At 34.5% G+C, this 19,026-nt stretch overlaps 1 protein-coding gene across 2 annotated transcripts in view; it reads right to left on the reverse strand.

The window, feature by feature from the left end:
• Positions 1 to 1,147: 1,147 nt before the first annotated feature.
• The window catches only part of HGF (hepatocyte growth factor), a 98,559-nt gene continuing 80,680 nt past the window's right edge, over positions 1,148 to 19,026 (reverse strand). For both annotated transcript variants that reach the window (XM_072653212.1, XM_072653211.1), the window contains exons 11-18: positions 18,769 to 18,902; positions 11,863 to 11,901; positions 5,689 to 5,785; positions 3,919 to 3,993; positions 2,705 to 2,851; positions 2,449 to 2,555; positions 2,186 to 2,331; positions 1,148 to 1,706 (exon numbers count right to left, since the gene is read on the reverse strand). In XM_072653212.1, the coding sequence (XP_072509313.1) occupies positions 1,530 to 1,706; positions 2,186 to 2,331; positions 2,449 to 2,555; positions 2,705 to 2,851; positions 3,919 to 3,993; positions 5,689 to 5,785; positions 11,863 to 11,901; positions 18,769 to 18,902 (922 nt within the window). In that variant the 3' untranslated portion in view covers positions 1,148 to 1,529. The remainder of the gene's footprint in view (positions 1,707 to 2,185; positions 2,332 to 2,448; positions 2,556 to 2,704; positions 2,852 to 3,918; positions 3,994 to 5,688; positions 5,786 to 11,862; positions 11,902 to 18,768; positions 18,903 to 19,026) is intronic.

Genomic DNA, 19,026 nt, shown 5'->3' on the forward strand with positions numbered 1-19,026 from the left:
GTCTTGTAACTTTTGAATAGATCAGTTCACAATGAACTTGATGCAGTGCCATACTAGAATGATCCTGTTTCATCTTTAAAGATGGCTTCCTAAATAATTTTGTTCTTTCCTCCTCTAAACAGATTGTCTGTCCTTTATGGGATCATAGTCTCAGAGTTCGGAGCGACAAAGAGGTCAGCTTATCCTACTCCATTATTTTACATATCAGGCACTGGAACTCAGAGAGAGATGGAGGGTCCCCATTAACATGCATATTATAAATGGCATAAACAAATTTGAACCAAGATCTTCTACCTTGAAATCCATGATTTTATCTCCAAAGACATACTGGACTGGGAGAGGGATTTTCCATCCAACTTCAATAAGTCCAGATTGAGGGGCTACTTATACATTTGAGCTACATGATTAAAATGCTAGCAATCAAATTCAATCAATAACAATTCTTAAGGTAATCTTGGTACTCATCTGGCACTATGAGTTTTAGGAGAATTAACTTGTTTTATTGTTTAAATGTAAGAAAAGGAATAATTTATTTAGAGCATCTTTTTAGTGAAAGAAATAAACTTTCCCCTCTTATGGATCTATATAAAATCTAAAAATTATTTAGGTAAAGAGATATAAGTAACTTGCATAAATAAATGTACTTAAATTGAGTAGGGAAAGATTATATGGTTGCTTATTCTCTTCCTCTGTGAAAGGAAACCAAACCACCAACAAAGCACCTAACATGCTACAAGTTGGCAAATATCTAGATAGGCCTTCTTAATCTTCAGTAGGTTATGATTACAGAGACATCAATCAACTTTTGGTCATGGTAACAAAAGCTAAGTTAATTTCTTTCATTTCTGGAACTCTTCTGTTTTCTCTCTTCTCTAATCTTCAGAAACTGCTATACTGCCTGACAAGAGACCAGAATTACATGGTTCCAAAACGGTGATGACCATGAACTACATGCCATGACTCTGTGTATGTGTGTATGTGTATGTGCACAAGTGCATGCACATGCACACATGAGGGTGTTAGAGGGTATGAAAAGAAAAAATGAGAATGCTTATCTTAAATGATATAATGGAAAGAAATTAAATTTAAAGGAACTCATTAAAGATGGAGGATAATATGTGATGGTGATGAGATTGACATAATATTATTTTTAAATTGTGTTTTATTATCAAGGTACTAAACTTGGAAAGTGGCATAGGGAATTTAATTGATCTGTTTCCTTAAAAATCTTTTATCATCTAGCAATAATAACTTTGTAATTTTTTTTTATCCCATTCAAGTATCTTCAGGAGATATGTTACTATACTTGCACATACCATAATTCACTTCAACATTTACAAAATAACACTGACAGACATAATGACAGAAAACACTCATAAATATCAATGAGTATCTTAATAAACTTGACAGTCAAGTAGGGTGTTTTGGGTTTTGTTTTTTTTTTTAGGATTTTTATAAGTGACATTTTAGTTTCATGCGCTCTGTAAGAGGAGCTATAGAGGTGGAGGCTCCAGCCATACTTATTTCAGCTATGACTGAGGTACCTTATATGTCAATAAGATTTTGTGAATCCACTTTGCATAATAAGCTACTCGAACAAAAATCCCAGGGCGGTTTGGAATGGCACAACCACGACCAGGTACAATAACGCCAATGACCATTCTCATTTTATGTTGTTCACAAACCAGTGGTCCACCATAATCTCCCTAGGAAAAGGACATACATAGCAAAAAGTATTATTTTAGATAATTCTTTGTAATTTAATACAGTCTATTACAGTCATATGAGGTCATACACAAGCATTTATTCTTAATTCCATACAAACAAATTGAAATTAATTATATCCTCTAACAGGATGGTATGCACTGTATGCAAACAATTACTCTGAATAACACCATTGCACAGAGCCTTCCATACCTTATAATCACAACATATCATAGCACTGCCAAACCTGTAGAAATGCCATTCAGTCATCCTTATATCCTATGGAACTTCCCTTTGAAATTCAGATTTATAATATCATGTTTTTATGGTTTCCTTTAATGAAATGAAATGGATTATTCTGGTATAATAATATAGTATATTTAGTGCAAACTTTTTGTTTTTTAATATGAGAAAAATACTAAGGGAATATACTGTAGAATATAATTCCTATTGTACATTCTAGATTTATAGATCTTTTTACCTCGCATGGTCCTGTTCCTATTTTTTCAGTCCCAGCACAGATTTCAGACTCATTTAGAGTGATCTTCCCTTGGTGATACTGACTGCATTTCTCATTTCCCATGATAAACAAGTGTGCTACACGAAGGAGACCATCAAAGTTGATTACTTAAATAAAAAACAATAAAATCAGAGTTATATGTAGAGAAGTAATATAATATTTAAATAGAAGTCTTATTTAAATAAGAAAAATAACATTTTAGTTGAAAATTGAAAAAATCTTACATCCAGTGTATCCCCATCCGTATACATTACAAGTAGTCTTTTCAGGAATTGTGCATCCGTAATTAGGTAAATCAATTGTACCCACAAAGTCATCCAGTACTGCAGGTCTGGAAAAAAAAGTCAACACACTGCATTTTATTCAACATTTTTAGAAGAAGTTTTACCACAGAGGAAGGCAAAGGTATAGATTACATTATGACCCATCAACTTCTTTCTAAGTTAAGAAAAAAATAATCTTCAAATTTTAAGTACTAACTTTGCAAGCTTTAGTAAAACCAGGTCTGATCCTTCAGGTCCATACACTAATTGAGAGATATTTCGAATTTGCTTGTGTTTCTCTTCTCCTCTTCCATGAACATCATGAATTCCAAGCCACGCTTCATAGTCTTTTAAATCTTTAGTTCTAAATAAAATATTGAAATGTAATATACAATTTTAGTATGACGTTGGTGGTTAAGCTTTTACTTTATATGTGTGAATTCTACTTGGTCTATTTTCATAATATAGTGAAAATCAAAGGCAATTCAAAATGTCTGTAGTCTACAACATAACAGTATGGAAGGTAATACATTTATAGGTGAAAATTCTGATTAAGCACATTTAGACAGATGATCCATAAAGTAGCTTAAAGTATATGTTTCCTACAAATCCCCATAGTCTGCAGTGTAGTGAAAGGAACACCGAAATTTAAATTCAAACTCCATCACTTAACTTATGTCTAGTCAGAATTCCTCTCTGGGTTTTAGCTCCCACTTCTGTAAAATTAGGAGCTGGCACAAAATTATAGGTAAGGTTTTTTCCAGCTCTATATCTTATCTTCTAGGTGTTAGGGGATATGCCAATATGCACCAAAGTGGACCTGGAAGTGCTAATTCTGCATCGTTAGAAACAATGGGTTCAAATCCCCACCTCCGACACAATCTGACTCTGTAACTAGACACGTCACTGAACCCCTCAATGGTTCAAGCAGCTATTTCAGAAGAGTTTCAGATATACATTAGTCTAAGAACTTTCCTCATCATGGCTGACCTCCACCAATTTAAACATGCCTAAAAAAAATCAAGGAATACATAATTTTGATATATTTCAATTCACAGTAAAAATAAAATGCTGACAAAGATGTTTACAACTTTAAAAGAAAAAAGAAAAAGAATCCTGTCTATTATGAACTAGTTGAGGTGGAAGATTTCTTAAGGCATATAATATGCTGTGTCTTTCCCTTTCCTGAGTCTGATTTTCATAGGAATTTGTTTCAAGGATAATGCATTTGCAGGTTTACAGATGTCAAATGAAATGAGGCTAAGAGCAAAGTCTGTAGATTAAAATATAAATAAGAGTAGTAAAATCATGTACTGTCTCCTTGATTTAAATCTCTAAACAATAAATATACATGAATGGAATTAACAACAAAACAAAACTAACAAAATCAAAATTATTCTAAATTAACAGTTGATTTCATAGATATCTTACCGAGAAGGGAAACATTGTCTTGCAGTTAAGACCCAGCTTTCCTTTATTAATGAACCTCCACAGATATGCTTATTTCTGTGAGGAAAGCAATAAGAAAATGTAACAAGCAACATAACAAGTTTGATTTCAACACACATTTATTAAAGCACATACGAAAAACAGTAAATTGTCACCCTCTTTCCAATAGGAATGAGAACACTGATATGTTTACTACTCTCAGTTCAGCAGAAGACGTGGAAAGCCAGATGAAAAGGGGGAGAAGACAGGGTGCCTCCTAGTACTTGGGTGGATGCACGATGGACTATGGAGTATGATCTAGGGCTGGTCGGATAAGAAGGGTTGAGGTGAGTTTGCACTCAACCACCAATCACTTCAGACTTTGCTTATTTCTATATAGACATTTCTGGATAGCAGAATTAGTCTTTATCTTCAATATTACGTATTACATAATTTTCTAATTTCATTATGCTTATCTATAATTGCATTATTTCCTCCAAAGCTTCTGCCATATAACATATATATAATCATGATGTACATATGTATGTACATATCGTATAGTTGGAACACACAATGCAACCTAAATAAAATATACTAAAATGAGGAACAAGAATTTATATAATAAAACATAAAAATGAAATAAAAATGAGTGTGGAACTTCCAAGAATGCTTTATTTAGTCCTGTGTGTAATCTATGGTAGCAACCAGTAGAATGTTAGTTCCTTGAGGGCAGAGGATGTTTATAAGGATTTAAAAAATTGTTGATATTTTTTTCTTTTACAGCACCATCATTTCCAAATGTTTCCATTTTCTTCCCCTACCTTGGAGGAGAAAGGAGGAAAGTGATTCAGCACTAGCCAACATATTAATCTATTCTTACAATAAATGTCAAATTTTTCCCACATAATTCTGTAAAAAAATTTAAAAAGGGAATGAATGCACATTTTCTCTGTTCTTCAGAGACAGTTTTGTTCATTCATTATAATTGTAAAGTGTAAAATGCTCATTGTTGGTGGTTCTTTTTATTTAATTATTGTAGAGACAATATATAATACAATGACTGTTTTTCATTATGTCTTTTATATCTCCACATCTAGCCCAGTGCCTTGTTTATATTGGGCTTTTAATAAATATTGCTTAATGGAATTAAATGAATAATTTTAAAAATGTAGTCTGGAACTAAAAATATATCTTCCCTGGAAAATTGCAAAGTATATACAGTTCCCCCTCCTTCTAATTTCCAATATTAGATTCTGATGGCTAGTTTTTTTCTCAACCAGTTTGACATATATATATATATATATATATATATATATATATATATATATATAAAATGTTATAAAGATACGAACACAATAGTTTCTCCACTCATTTTCCTTTATAAGATTAGCCTGCAACAGAATCACATTATACTATTCATTTTCTAAAGATAAATCCCTAAAAGAAAAATATTCTAAATTCTGGATTTGATATCTGCCATAAATGAATTTACAGCAACAAAACTGATATACTCAAGAATGAAGAATTCTGTAGATCATTTATATGAAAGGTTCTATATTGAGAATACATAAGTGTTTGCATATACATGTATATATATGCATATATTCATATACACACATACATACATACAGGAGACAGCTATTCTTCGCATGCATATATACATGTATGTATTTTATGTATGCTTATACATAGCAGAAATAAAAGTTAGAAAAAACTTTAAAATTAATAAACTCAATACATGTTTAGGCATTCTGTCTGAAATATAATAATTACCTGTATTTCAAACTAACCATCCATCCCACATTTGTTTGTGTTGGGATTCCATTTACTACTCGTAACTGTTTTGTTTTTGCACAGGAAATGACAGGATCTAAAAACAGTCCCAAATATAGCATTAAAAAACAATATACATGTATGAAGTACAAATATGTGCATAGGTTATGTTCCAAAGTATCATTTGTGAATTCATTGCTTAAAACTGAGAATGTATTTTTTTCTATTTAAATATGCTATTTACCAAATTGTGACCTATAATCTACATAACAGAAATCTACTGTTAACAGTAAAACAATACCTTATCACCACATGCAATAATGTTTTTAAATGAATAAAATCAAATACATGGGATTACAAAGGAGGAAAATTATATTGCAATAGTTACCAAAATGTTTAAAAAACAAATTATGAACCCCAAGTTGAGAACACATCAGATAAACTCTAGATAGATTTCATTAATGAAGAATAGTTTTTGGTGGCTCCAGGGCTAGGAACATTGCTGATGAGACTAATTCTGGGACTGTGGGACAGATGTCCCTTTTGTTGGGGAAGGAAAATGAGTTATTCTGTCCATTTCTTTAGGACAGCTTTGGGAAAATCTGTTTGCCAAAAAAAAAAGTGTTTAGATTGTGCAGATTAGCAGCAACTAATCCTACAATTCCAAAGCAAATAGGTCAATGCCAGATGGAGGGTTCATGAATGATGACTCATGGTACCAAGAAACTCATTCCCAAACAATCAAGAGTTCTACATTGTCCTTCTCCTTTCACTATTATGCATGGTCTAGGAGAGGGCAAAAGGTTTGAAAAGCCAGTTTATCGCTCAAGCCTCATTCTGCTGCAGTTGCCATAAGTGTTTATTCTTTTACAATTTGCTCTAAATTCAAGGTCTACCAGAATTTTATAGCATGATAGATATAGATTTGGAAAGGGTCTCGGTCGTCATAGAGCCCTACCCACTCATTTTACAAAAGAGAAAAAGGAAGCAGAGAAAGGTTAAGTCACCTGCTTAGGCTAACACATCTAATGATTATCTGAGACAAGCTATGAACCCAGCACTGTCCTGATTCCAAGTCAGTGTCCCCTCTTCTATATCATGCTGGCTTCCACAAGTATAAACTCCCAAAGATTTATTTTAAATATGATTGATAATTAAATGATTATAAATTCATTTCTCTAGAGATATAATAAGACACCCCTTGATTGCTGCCTTCTCATGGTAGACAGCTTGCATATCTCAATGAAACTATGAGTCCTACCCTGCAGGGTTACCCAAGATGAATGGGTCATAGTGGAAAGTTCTGATAAAAGGTGATTCACTGGAGAAGGAAATGACAAACCACTCCAGTATCTTTTCCAAGAAAACCCCATAGACTGTACTAAGAAGATAAAAGAAATGACATTGGAAGATGAGCCCCTCAGGTCACAAGGTGTTCAACACATTACTGGGGAAGAGTGGAGGGTAACTACAAGTAGTTTCAATACTAATGAAGCAGGTGGGTCAAAGCTGAAAGGAAGCTCAGCTGAGATTAAAGATCAGTATGGCATAGGAACCTGGAATAGAAGATCTGTGAATCAAAGTAGGTTGGACATGGTGACACATGGGGTGAAAAGATTAAACATTGACATCTTAGGAGTCAGTGAACTTAAATATATGGTAATAGGTGGACTTAATTCAGGTGATTATTACATATACAACTATGGGCATGATTCCCTTAGAAGAAATGGAGTAGACCTCATAGTCAATATAAGGGGGAGAAAAGCAGTACTGGGGTATAATCTCAAAAATGACAGAATAATATCTAAATCCATGGCAAACCATTCAACATGGTTTAATTCATTAAACAGTAAGATAAGTTTATACTCCAACCACTGATGCCAAAGAGGCCAAAGTTGATCCATTCTATGAATATTTACAACATCTTCTAGAAAAATAATACCAAAAAAAGAAATGTCACATTCATCATAGGGGATTAGAACGTTAAAGCAGAAAATCAAAAGATAATTGGAATAACAGGCAAGTTTGACCTTGGCGTATAAAATGAAGCAGGGCAGACACTAATAGAGTTTTGTCAAGAGAATCTGTTTGTTATAGCAAACACTCCTGTTCAATAACCCAAATGACTCCTCTATACATGTACATCACCAAATGGTCTACCTAAATCAGACTGATTACATATTTTGCAGTCAGAGGGAGGTGGAAAAGCTCTATACTGTCAGTTAAAACAAGACATGCAGCTTACTGCAGCTCATATTATGGGCTTCTTATTGCAAAATTCAGACTTAAATTGAAGAAAATAGGGAAAACCATCAGATAATATAGGTACAACCTAAATAATATCTCTTATGAGTATAAAGTGGAGGTGATGAATAAATTTAAGGGATTAGATCTGGTAGACAGAGTGATTGAAGAGCTATGGACAGAGGATGGTAATATTATACAGGAGGCAGCAACAGCAATAACGACAAAAAATCATTCCAAGGAAAAAGAAGAGCAAGAAAGTCAAATGGGTCTGATGAGGCTTTAGAAATAACCGGGCAAAGATGGAAAGAAAAAGTAAAGGAGAAAGGGAAAGATGTACCCAACTGAATGAAGGATTCCAGAGAACAGCAAAGAGAGATAAGGGGGCTTTCCTAAATGAACAATGCAAAGAAATAGAAGAAAAAATGGAATGGGGAAAGACAAAAGATTCCTTCAAGAAAATTAGATATCAAGAGAAGGGTTTGTGCAAAAATGAGTATTAAAAAAGAAAACAAAATGATAGGGACTTCAGAGAAGCAGAAAAAGATTAAGAAGAGGTAGAAAAAATATACAAAAGACTAATACAAGAATGATCTTAACATCATTAATAACCATTATCATGTCACTCCTGATTTAGAGTCAGACATGCTGGAGAATGAAATCAGGAGGACCTTAGGAAGCATCGCTAACAGGAAGGTTCATGGAGGTGATAGAATTCCAGCTGAGCTATTTAAAGTCCTAAAAGGTGATGCTATTAAAGTGTTACAGTGGCCGCTAGATTAGAAAATATTAGTTTATGCCCCAATCCTAAGGAGGGCAATGCAAAGGAATATTCACATTACTGAACAAATGCATTCATTTCATGTGCCAGCAAGGTTTTCTGCAAGCTAGTCATCAGTGATATGTGAAGCAAGAAAAGCTGGCTTGAAGCTTATCATCCAAAAAACCTAAGATCTTGGCACCTGGTTGCGTCATTTCCTGACAAATAGAGGGAGAAGAAACGGAAATAGCATCACATTTTATATTCTTGGGCTCAAAGATCATTGAAGATGGTGACTATAGCCATGAAACTAAAAGACCCTTACTCCTTGGAATTAAATCTGGACAACATACTAAAAAGCAGAAATATCACCTGCTGACAAAGGTCCACAGAGTCAACGCTATGGTTTTTCCAGTAGTATTATGTGGCCATAAGAGTTGGACTATAATGAAAGCTTAGTGCCACAAAATCAAATCGTTTGAATTGTGGTACTCTGGAGAAATTTTTTTTTTCTTTTTTTTCTTTTTTTTTTTTTTTTATTTTGTAATGTTTAACAATCACTGCCATACAATTGTGATTTTATCCCCCCCACCTACCCCCCACTCCCCCCCTCCCTCCCCACGACTGCATACAATTCTGTATAGATTCTACATATACTTTCCTATTGAGTATATTTTCACTATAGTCATGCTATGTAGTCAGACTAAGATAAATGAAAGAAATCGTATAACAAATCAGAACATGATACACAAACACATACACATACACAAACATGATCTGCTACAATATGTGAGTGACTTCCATATTTCTCTCTCTGAGTGTGGCAGGCATTTTGCCTTGAGATCCTCCATTGGGATTTTTTTTTTTTTGGTAAGAAGTTCTTGTGTTATTACAAAAATCTAAGTCTACCAGAAAAAACTCTCACACACTGTGGTTGTTGCTGTGCATAAAGTTCTCCTGGTTCTGCTCCTTTCACTCAGCATCAGGTCATATAAGTCCTTCCAGGCCTCTCTGAAGTCTTCTTGTTCATCATTTCTTATGGCACAATAGTACTCCATTACATTCATATACCATAATTTATTCAGCCATTCCCCAATTGATGGACATCCCCTTGACTTCCAGTTTTTGGCAACTACATAGAGTGCTGCTATAAATATTTTTGTACATGTGGGACCCTTTCCCATTTTTATGATCTCTTGGGGATATAGTCCTAGTAGCGATATTGCTGGGTCAAAGGGTATGCACATTTTTGTAGCCCTTTGGGCATAGTTCCAAATTGCTCTCTGGAGAAAATTTTTGAAAGTCCTTTGGCCAGTAAGGGGATCAAATTGGTCAATAATTAAAGAAGTTAATTCATGCTATTCACTGGAAAGGTAAAATACTGAAACTGAAGCTTAATTACTTTGGTCACATAACTAAAGGATGGGACTTGTGGGGAAAGACCCTGAGGTTGGAAAAGATCAAAGGCTAAACCAAAAGAGGATGAGGTGGATAGACAGCGTCACAGAAATAATGAACATGAACTTGACAGATCTCGAGAGATATTGGAGAATAAAAAGCCCTGCCGTGCTATGCTCCAAAAAGGTCAAGAAGAGCATTAGACACAACTGAATGACTGAACAGGAACATAGTAAAATAACTGCCTTTGAGGGAGTTTTTTCTTAAATTTTGAAAAGAACAAGTGTTTTGATTCCAGTGGTTGATCACTGGAGCACTGGGTTCAGTTTGGGGCATGATACATAATAAAGAACAGTGACAAAATGAAGCATTTCCAGAGGACAGAGACAAAGATGATGACGAGACCAGAAACAATATCACTTGATGACTGCTTAAAGGAACTGGGCATTTCATCCTGGGTAAGAGGAAGAAATTAAGAGAGGCATGCTTTTATCTTTAAATATCTAAGGAGGTGTTACATTGGAAAGAGATTAAATCAGTTAAATTACTTTCAACCATTAATCATTGGGTTGAAACCCAACAGAAATAACTTGCAAAAGAGCATCATCTCCTTCATAAGATGAAAAGCACAGAATATTTCTCAAGAGTATAACAGAATGATTCATTTAATAATTCTTTAGTTTTTTTTTTTTCCATAATGTGATAAATTCTCATAATGTAGCATTAGGTTAGCTTTCAACTCTAAGATTCTGATATTGAAGGGTGAACATTTAAAAGTTCAATTCAGTAAACATTTATTAACTGCCTACTGTCTGCTAAGCACTGTACTAAGCAGGGGGGATACAAAATGAGACAAAAGACAATTCCTGACCTCAAGGAGCTTACAATTTGTATTCCTAATGCATTTATGTGGTAAAAATCTAAAACTGTGTTAGCTTTTACCCTACCCTCTGCTGTTTCTAGCTGCCCTCCATATTCATTGTTATTTTTATGTTTATCATACATATCCAGTGACTCAAGTATTTATATTAGTTTCCCATGTACTTTGGTATGACTTACTTGATTTGTGAAATTGAAATAATCCTTCTACCTCCTTCGAAGGAAGGTATAAACATATAAAAGCTTTCAGTAGCTTAACTGAGCTTGGTGCTTAGTAGACCCTTTAAAAATGATTTAACTAATCTTGAATAAAGTGGGAAACAGGGAAGGATAATATTATGAACATGAGGGAAGTATGGCAACTGAATAATTTTTAAATTATTTTTTCTCATGCCTCCATGAAGTCAAATTTCCATAAGTTTGGTTATCCTAACAGTTACATCAACTCAACAAGTGTATATTAAATTGCAATTATGTCAAGAATATTATACTAGTTGCATTAGTTTATATCTCTAGTGGGAGATATAAACTAAGATGCTAGCCCTCATGAAGCTTACATTCTAGTTCTCATTCAAATTAAAATATAAAAACATAGATCCGAAATCAAATAATACTTACTTTACACAATCTGTTTTGTCAGCCTCTCTTTTCCTGCCCCTAACATACACATATAATGATCCTCCAATAAAGTTTAAAAGTACATTTTAAAGGGATATTATTATCTCCCTGTTAGATAAAATTAAAGCATTTTTGAATCATTGACAATAATAAAAATCTTAGGAAGAAAACTTAAGCATATTATGAAAGATCCTGATACAGGCACAAAGGAAATACAAGTGAATGTGTATGTATATATTATGTACAAATTAAGTGCTTATATGAATATTACTTACGGTCTAAATTGACTATCGTAGGTGTAGTATCACCTTCACCTGTAAAAGTAAATGAAATGTTTTAAAATTGATGAGAAATGACTGGAAAAAGTCCTAAAGTAAGTAGCTATGTAAAGGAAACAAAATACTTCAAGGTACTACATACTGCTGTAATTACTCTCTCTCTCTCTCACACACACACACACACACACACACACACACACACACACACACACACACACACCCTTCCCTCCCTCCCCATCCACCTCTCTCCCTTCCTTCCCCTTCAAACATATACACACAAATACATATATATGCATATACAAGTAAATACATGTATGTACCAGATATATTTGCGTATGTATAATGCCTCCAAAGCTAAAAAATAAGGTAGAATTCTTCAAGGTAATTATAAATTATTTCTACTGGAAGAAATTAGATTGCTGAGTATATCAGTTGCTTTCATTGTTTCTTTTACAACTCTTTGGTAGGCTCTCTGGTTGGGGCTTTTATGCCAGTTGGAGATTGAATGGACAGCAGTTTCAGTTACAATACTAAAATTAAATAGCTGTTAGTTAACATTGAAATACCAAAAATTGCTCAGTAATGGGAAACGTATTATCTTGAATAGGACTAAGTTATCTTAGAGGAAAAATATAGAGAACGCTGAATACTCTTGTCTGCCTTTGTTTCAGTTATTTAAACTATTTTAAACTTAACATTCATAATTTTTTTCCTTTAAAAAAACCTTCTTATTTAGACTGAAGTTTAGGCTAACAAAGGTGCAGAACTAAAGGAAATGAACATACCACATAAATGCATGTAAAAAATTCCAGTGACTCTGAATCTGAGATTCTATTGTACTATAGCTATTTTGTTGCTGAGTGGAAATTCAGGGTTCCACGTGATGCTTCCAAGTTCATATTTTGAGGATGGAGTGCAACAAAACGGAGAGAAGTTAAGGAGGGGGGTCTCTTTGGTAGCTGTGTGGAACATTAATTTCAATTTCAAAAGACACTCCTTTTTACAAACCCCCTACCGGGGGTTAAATGCAGCAAAAGAGACAGGCCAGGAAGATGCTTGGGACAGGGAATAATTAAGCAGTAATGAATGTGGCACAAGGCATTTCCTGGAGCTAAATGACTAGCTGTTCAGAATTGATGGCCTATAGTGCAGTCAGGCACAATTAACACTAGCTGGCTGTTAATCCCTGGAATTGCCCTGAACTCAAATAAATTAGCAATGGGTACTGGGAGGGAAAGAACATAAGGATTTCTTTTGGTGGCGGATGCAAATTTGATGTTTATTTTAAGGTATTTCTAGGGAAACAGTTCGTATAAAGGGCTTATTTTCTAACATTTAATTTAGAAACAGAGGAAAGATTGGCAAAAGAGTAGGAATATGAATTTCATCATTCCCCTTCCCTCCCCCCATCCAGTTTCCCTTTAGCTTATTTTGAGGTGGGTTTTGTCTTTGAATCAGCTGCTGACAGCTTATTAGTTGGTATGGATAGGAGGTCTACAATTTGGGAGAGGTGCAGGCTAGGGAAATTAAAACATCAAGGTTATTGGTTTCTCTGCCCAAGTCAATTACTTGCAATTTTTAAAATGAATAGCTTTGTGTTCCCTTGGTTGCTTTGATGTGAAAGCCTGCATGACAACAGAATGCTACAGCTAGCATCTTATGAAGAAGGTGTGACTTGCAAGGCCTGTGGTTCATTACTGGAGTTGGAAAAAAATATTTTACAATGTGAAAAGAAGCCTTAGTTGATTTAACTCTTACTTGATTAACAATAATAAAGTACATTTATTTCTTCTTGCTCTTTTTCTCTTGGAAAGAGAATTTTTCTGTTATTAAAGGTTAGGCTGCTTTTCTTAAGGAAAAGAATGACTGCAAAAATATATAATGAACAAAGTCTTTCTTAATAATAAAGATATTACATATGTCGATTTCCAAAATGTCAAAGCAAAATCTAATGATGCAGACATCTGAACACCTTGTACAAATGACCCTCCAAGTATTAATTGATATTGGAATAAAACTTAGCACTTGAAAATGCTTTAAAATTTTTTCTGGTCAGTTCACATAATCTAAGTAATATGATTCTATATTTCTGATTTCTTTTCTTTTTTGATGCTAGTTTAAAAACTGCATATAATATTATTCTGGAGGACATCTAGAATATAAAAATCAAAAGGTTCCCTTCATATTACATTAGGAGTTCTGAAATTAATTAAATATTCTCAGGTCCTTACGGGACCATACAAAGTCATCTTCACACTAGACATTTTGTGCCCTGTCATTTCTACCCCTCCCTTCTCCCACCTTGCTTCTGCTCTCCCCTTTCACCAGACACACAGAGACCAGGCCAAGAAGGAGGTAAGTCACTGAGTTCTTAACTTCCTGAAATCATGAAACCTCATCTTCTTGCTGGCCAAGGTCCACCCTGCCATCTAAGCATGTACTGGTAAATGTTTAAAAACTGGATCTCCAAATACACATATTAACACTCACACACACATATACATACATGTATATGTGAATATGCCCACATGTACATTTAATCTACATTGTTTTCATTTCTCCATCATTTTATTAAGATTAGACAACCAACAAAATAATAAATCAAACCTTGATCTGTAACTTTTACCAATTTCCAAGATATACTCACACTGAAAAAGATACAATTGGCTCTCAAGAAATAATCTAGAGCACGCTCCAGCACACCCCTCCAATCCCTATCCCACTTTCCACCTTTTGCCTGAGAACTATAATAAAAATCATTAAAACCATTATCCCCAATAAGTTTTGTCATTTAACTGAACTATTATTCTTCTAACTGTCCTTGTGATTTCTGAGACTAACTCACTTTCTTGGCCATCACTAGTTCATCAGAGTGGAAACTTCTGTAGTAATGGAATTAATTCAAATTTGTATTTATATCTCCATAAGTAAGCACAGTGCTTGGCACATAATGATTAATAGATGCTTTTAATTCATTTGTTGATTCATTCATTCACTGCAGTCTGATAAATAATTTAATTGTGTTGAAGTACTTGAAATTTATTTATACCAAGAATAATTTCTTCTGCTATTTTAAGAAAAAAAAATGTGATTATGGATGTTAGTAGATAATTAAGATCTGAAGGAAAATTTATGTTGATGATCTAATCTGAAAATAAAAGCAAAAGTGTCATAAAAATAATTATTAAATTTTTAAGATAATATGGCAAAGAATACTAGGTATGGAACCTCAGGACCTAAGGTCACATTCTGGATTTGCCAATTCCCACCTCCAAGACCCCAATTAGTCAAGGTATTTAATCTCTCTGGTCTCAGTTTCCTTATCTGTAAAATGAGGGGGTTATGCTAAAATACATTTAATGCCACCTTTAACTCTGAAATTGTAAACCCATGAAAAAATATTCTTAAAAAACAAATCCCATTCAAATTTCTACAATAACATGAGTCATTGCTAATGAAAATATTTGGAATAGCAAATTGTAAATTTAGTCCTGGTAGCTTTGGAAATATTTGATTTATAACTCTTAGCGTGAGTTTGTGGAAATCTAACTATGATTTTCAGGATTCATATTTTGGCAATGATGGAATATTGACAGAAAAACAATAGTAGCCCTGGTTTGGGACTGAGAATAACTGAAATGAGAGGAACCAGTCTGTCTATCAATTAGTCAGCAAGCTTTCATTGAACATCTGAATTGCTTTAGGTGCTGGGTATAAAATACAGAAAGGGAAATCGTCCCTACTCTCCAAGATTTTACATGCTTTTGAGAAAACATGTACACATTTAACTCCATACAGAATAAATCTGTACAGAACAAACACAAGAGGTGGAGGGAAGACAATAAATCTGTGGAGGAAAGAAGGGCTGAAGATGCTTCTGATAGGAACTGATGCTTGAGCTACATATTGAAGGGAGACAAGGATTCTGGAAGGCAGACCTGGATCCAAAGCGCATTTGGCATAGAGGATTGCCAGGGCCACGGTATGGAGATGGGAGATGGAGGATACATGTGTGGAGAACAGGAAGAAGCCAAAGAGAAAGTTGGTCTTAATGGCAGAGTGTAGGAAGGGGAGTACTGTATAGTGAGCCTAGAAAAAAATAGGTTGAGCTAGGTTGTGAAGTGATTTGAAATCCAAAGAGATAAATTTATATTTTATCCTAGAGGCAAAAGAAAAAGATTTTATCAAGCAAAGGAGTTTCATGGTTAGATTTGTACTTAAGGAAATTCACTAGGAACTTTGTGGCAAAAGGATGAGAAAAGGGGAGACGAATCAGGGGGACAATTAGGAAGCCATTGAAAAATATTGTAAGCAATAGGTGATGAGAGAACAAGCTAAGGCAGTGACTCAGTGACTAGGAAAGTGGGTCAGATGTGAGAAGTGACTTAGAGGGAGAAATGGTGAGATTTGTCAACTGTGCTTCGTAGACTTTATCTCCATTGCCATGACTGTGAAGGTATCTCAGTCCTGTATGTTTGGTTCATTCATCTGGTCATTCACTCATACACACACACACACACACACACACATACATATTTTAGTTTGGCAGAAGATTTCTTTAAGCTGTTGCTTGGAAACTAATCTGAAACTTCTGGGCTTCTGTGATGAATAAAGTTCTATGTACAGTGCTATATAAATTATTCTTACTTCTCTCCCTTTTGCAGTCTGGCTTCTGACCTCATTACTCAACTGAAATTGTTCTCTCCAATGTTGCCAGTCATCTCTTAATTGACATATTTGATACATATTTTTCATATATAATCTCATTTTAACCTCACATGTTAAATCTGGGAGCTAGGTGCTATTATTATTTCCATTTTAAAGCCCAGAAAACTGAAGGAGGCACATACATTTTTGAGGAAGATTCCAACCTAGGTCTTTGTGAGTCCCAGTACAACACTCTATCCAACATACTACCTGGCTTCTTCTTTTGTTATGAACAAATCTGCTAAAGGAAAGGTTTCTTAATTCACTGCAGCCAGACATAAGTGTGCCAAGCAAAGCAGATTTGGCGTTGCTGGACTGAGAGCCAGCCTTAGAACCCAGAAAACCTGGGCTCTGGTCCTACATCTGACATATATTCTGGCATGTGACCCTATGTACACAGTCACTTAATCTCTCATTGCTCCAGGTGCCTCTCTAAGATTTTATTTTGCAAAAACAATACTGATCTGAACTAGCAGAAAATTGCCTCACTTGATAATTCTCTATTAACAATGAAATCACTGGTCTAGTCCCCATCCCTTATCCAGACAGAGGTGGTACAAAGTATGGGTAAAGTAGAGAACTGCCTAGATTACACAAGGAAGAAAACATAAAATGATACTTAAATATTTCTTTTATAGGGTAAATATTTTTTTCCTATCTAGAAAAACATGAATTTTTTCATGACACACACAGGCTTTATCTTATGATGTCATGTTGCATATTTTACAATGAAGGATGTACAAAATCCTCCAGGGGACAAAGGCATGATGAGGGACATACAGATGAGGAAATCAAGGCAAAAGGCATAAAATGACTTGCCCAGAGTTACACAGTTAGTGTCTGAGGCAAGATTTGAACTCAAGTCTTGCTGACGCCAGGTCCAGCACTTTATCCACTGTTGCCACCTAGCTGCCCTATGTTATTACATCAACATCATACTCAGACCACAAATGGAATTAGGAAAAAAAATGGAATGAGGACAGGGAGATGGAGGAAAATATATCAGAAGGAAAGAAGAGCAAAAGAAAAAGATTGTTATTGAACAGAGTGTTTGCAAAAAAGAATAAAAATTCCCTATGTCAGTATCAATAAAAAGGATATGACTTTCTAATGAAATTTATCAATTTCAATTGATAAATTTCATTAGAAAGTCATATCTTTTTTGTTCAATAACAATTAAGCTGATTCCTGAGAATGTAATTTATAGATGATATGCTACTAAACTGAGTTATCAGATCCACTACTAATTTTAATTTTCTTTAGAACTTAGAGACATATCTTTTGAAACACAACCTAGAAACCTGAAGTTTATGAAAATGGTCTGTTTTCTGTTTGTCAATTGTTTAAGCTTCCTCTCTTTTTTAATCTCAATGTTGTGAAATGTAGAACATTTTGTTTTGTTGGGTTATTTTAAATGAATCTGGCCTTTCTTTGGTGCCCCAGCACTCTAAAAGTAATTCTTGACTAGACTACCACACTCTGTGAACTCATCCATAAAAAAGTCCTTGGGGACAATGCACTATTGAAAGCTATCCCAGTAAAACCCAAGCTCTAGAAAGTTCTGTTGTTGTTGTTGTTCAGTTGTTTCAGTCATGTCTGACTACTCACAATATATTTTAAAGAATCCAAGAAAACAAACTTGCGATTAAAAAAGAAAGGAAGGTTAAACAGACAAATGAAAAGCAGACCAATCTCAAAAGCTTCAAGTTTGTCAAGTGTTTCAAAAGACATGTTTCTAAATTCTAAAGAAAATTAAAATTACTAATGAATCTGCTAACCCATTCTTAGTCACATATCTTCTATAAACTGACTTTCCTGAAGGTCACACAGATGGAATTTGAGGCCAGATTTGAACTCAGGAAGATGAGTCTTCCTGACTCCAGTTCTAGCATTCTATCCATTGCACCACCCAGCTGCCTTGGAAAGTTCTACCATGTTGGAAAGTTTTCAAGTATGTTCAAGCAAGAGATTATTTTCCAAGGACTAATCTCATTATGCCATGGAAATTAATGAACAAGAAAATTCCAAAATGGTTCCCAATCCTATACAATCCTGGCTTCTACTTCTGCAACACAGTGGTAGAGTGACGGAACAGGGGCAGAGCATGTGAAAAATTGCACCTATAAATATTACTACAACGGACACAGTATAGTTAAAATATTTCAGCGGAAAACCATTACTAGCAAGCACACTTACACCGAGAGATTGGGCAGTAATCCCAAGGAACTAGCGGATTGCCTGTATAACACCAGGGCCCATGGGCATCATCATCAGGATTACGACAGTAATTCTTATTCAGTTTACTAGCATCTGGTTCCCAGAAAGTATGCCTGCATAAAAACATGTCACAAACATCATAAGCTGTTCACTCGAAGAAAACAAAATATTACAAAGAAGATAGCCCATAGTTTGCATTATAGATCTTAAATTTTCACCACTTATATTAAAGTTTAT

The sequence above is a fragment of the Notamacropus eugenii genome, chromosome 3 (assembly GCF_028372415.1).
Source record: "Notamacropus eugenii isolate mMacEug1 chromosome 3, mMacEug1.pri_v2, whole genome shotgun sequence".
NCBI classification, from domain to species: domain Eukaryota; kingdom Metazoa; phylum Chordata; class Mammalia; order Diprotodontia; family Macropodidae; genus Notamacropus; species Notamacropus eugenii.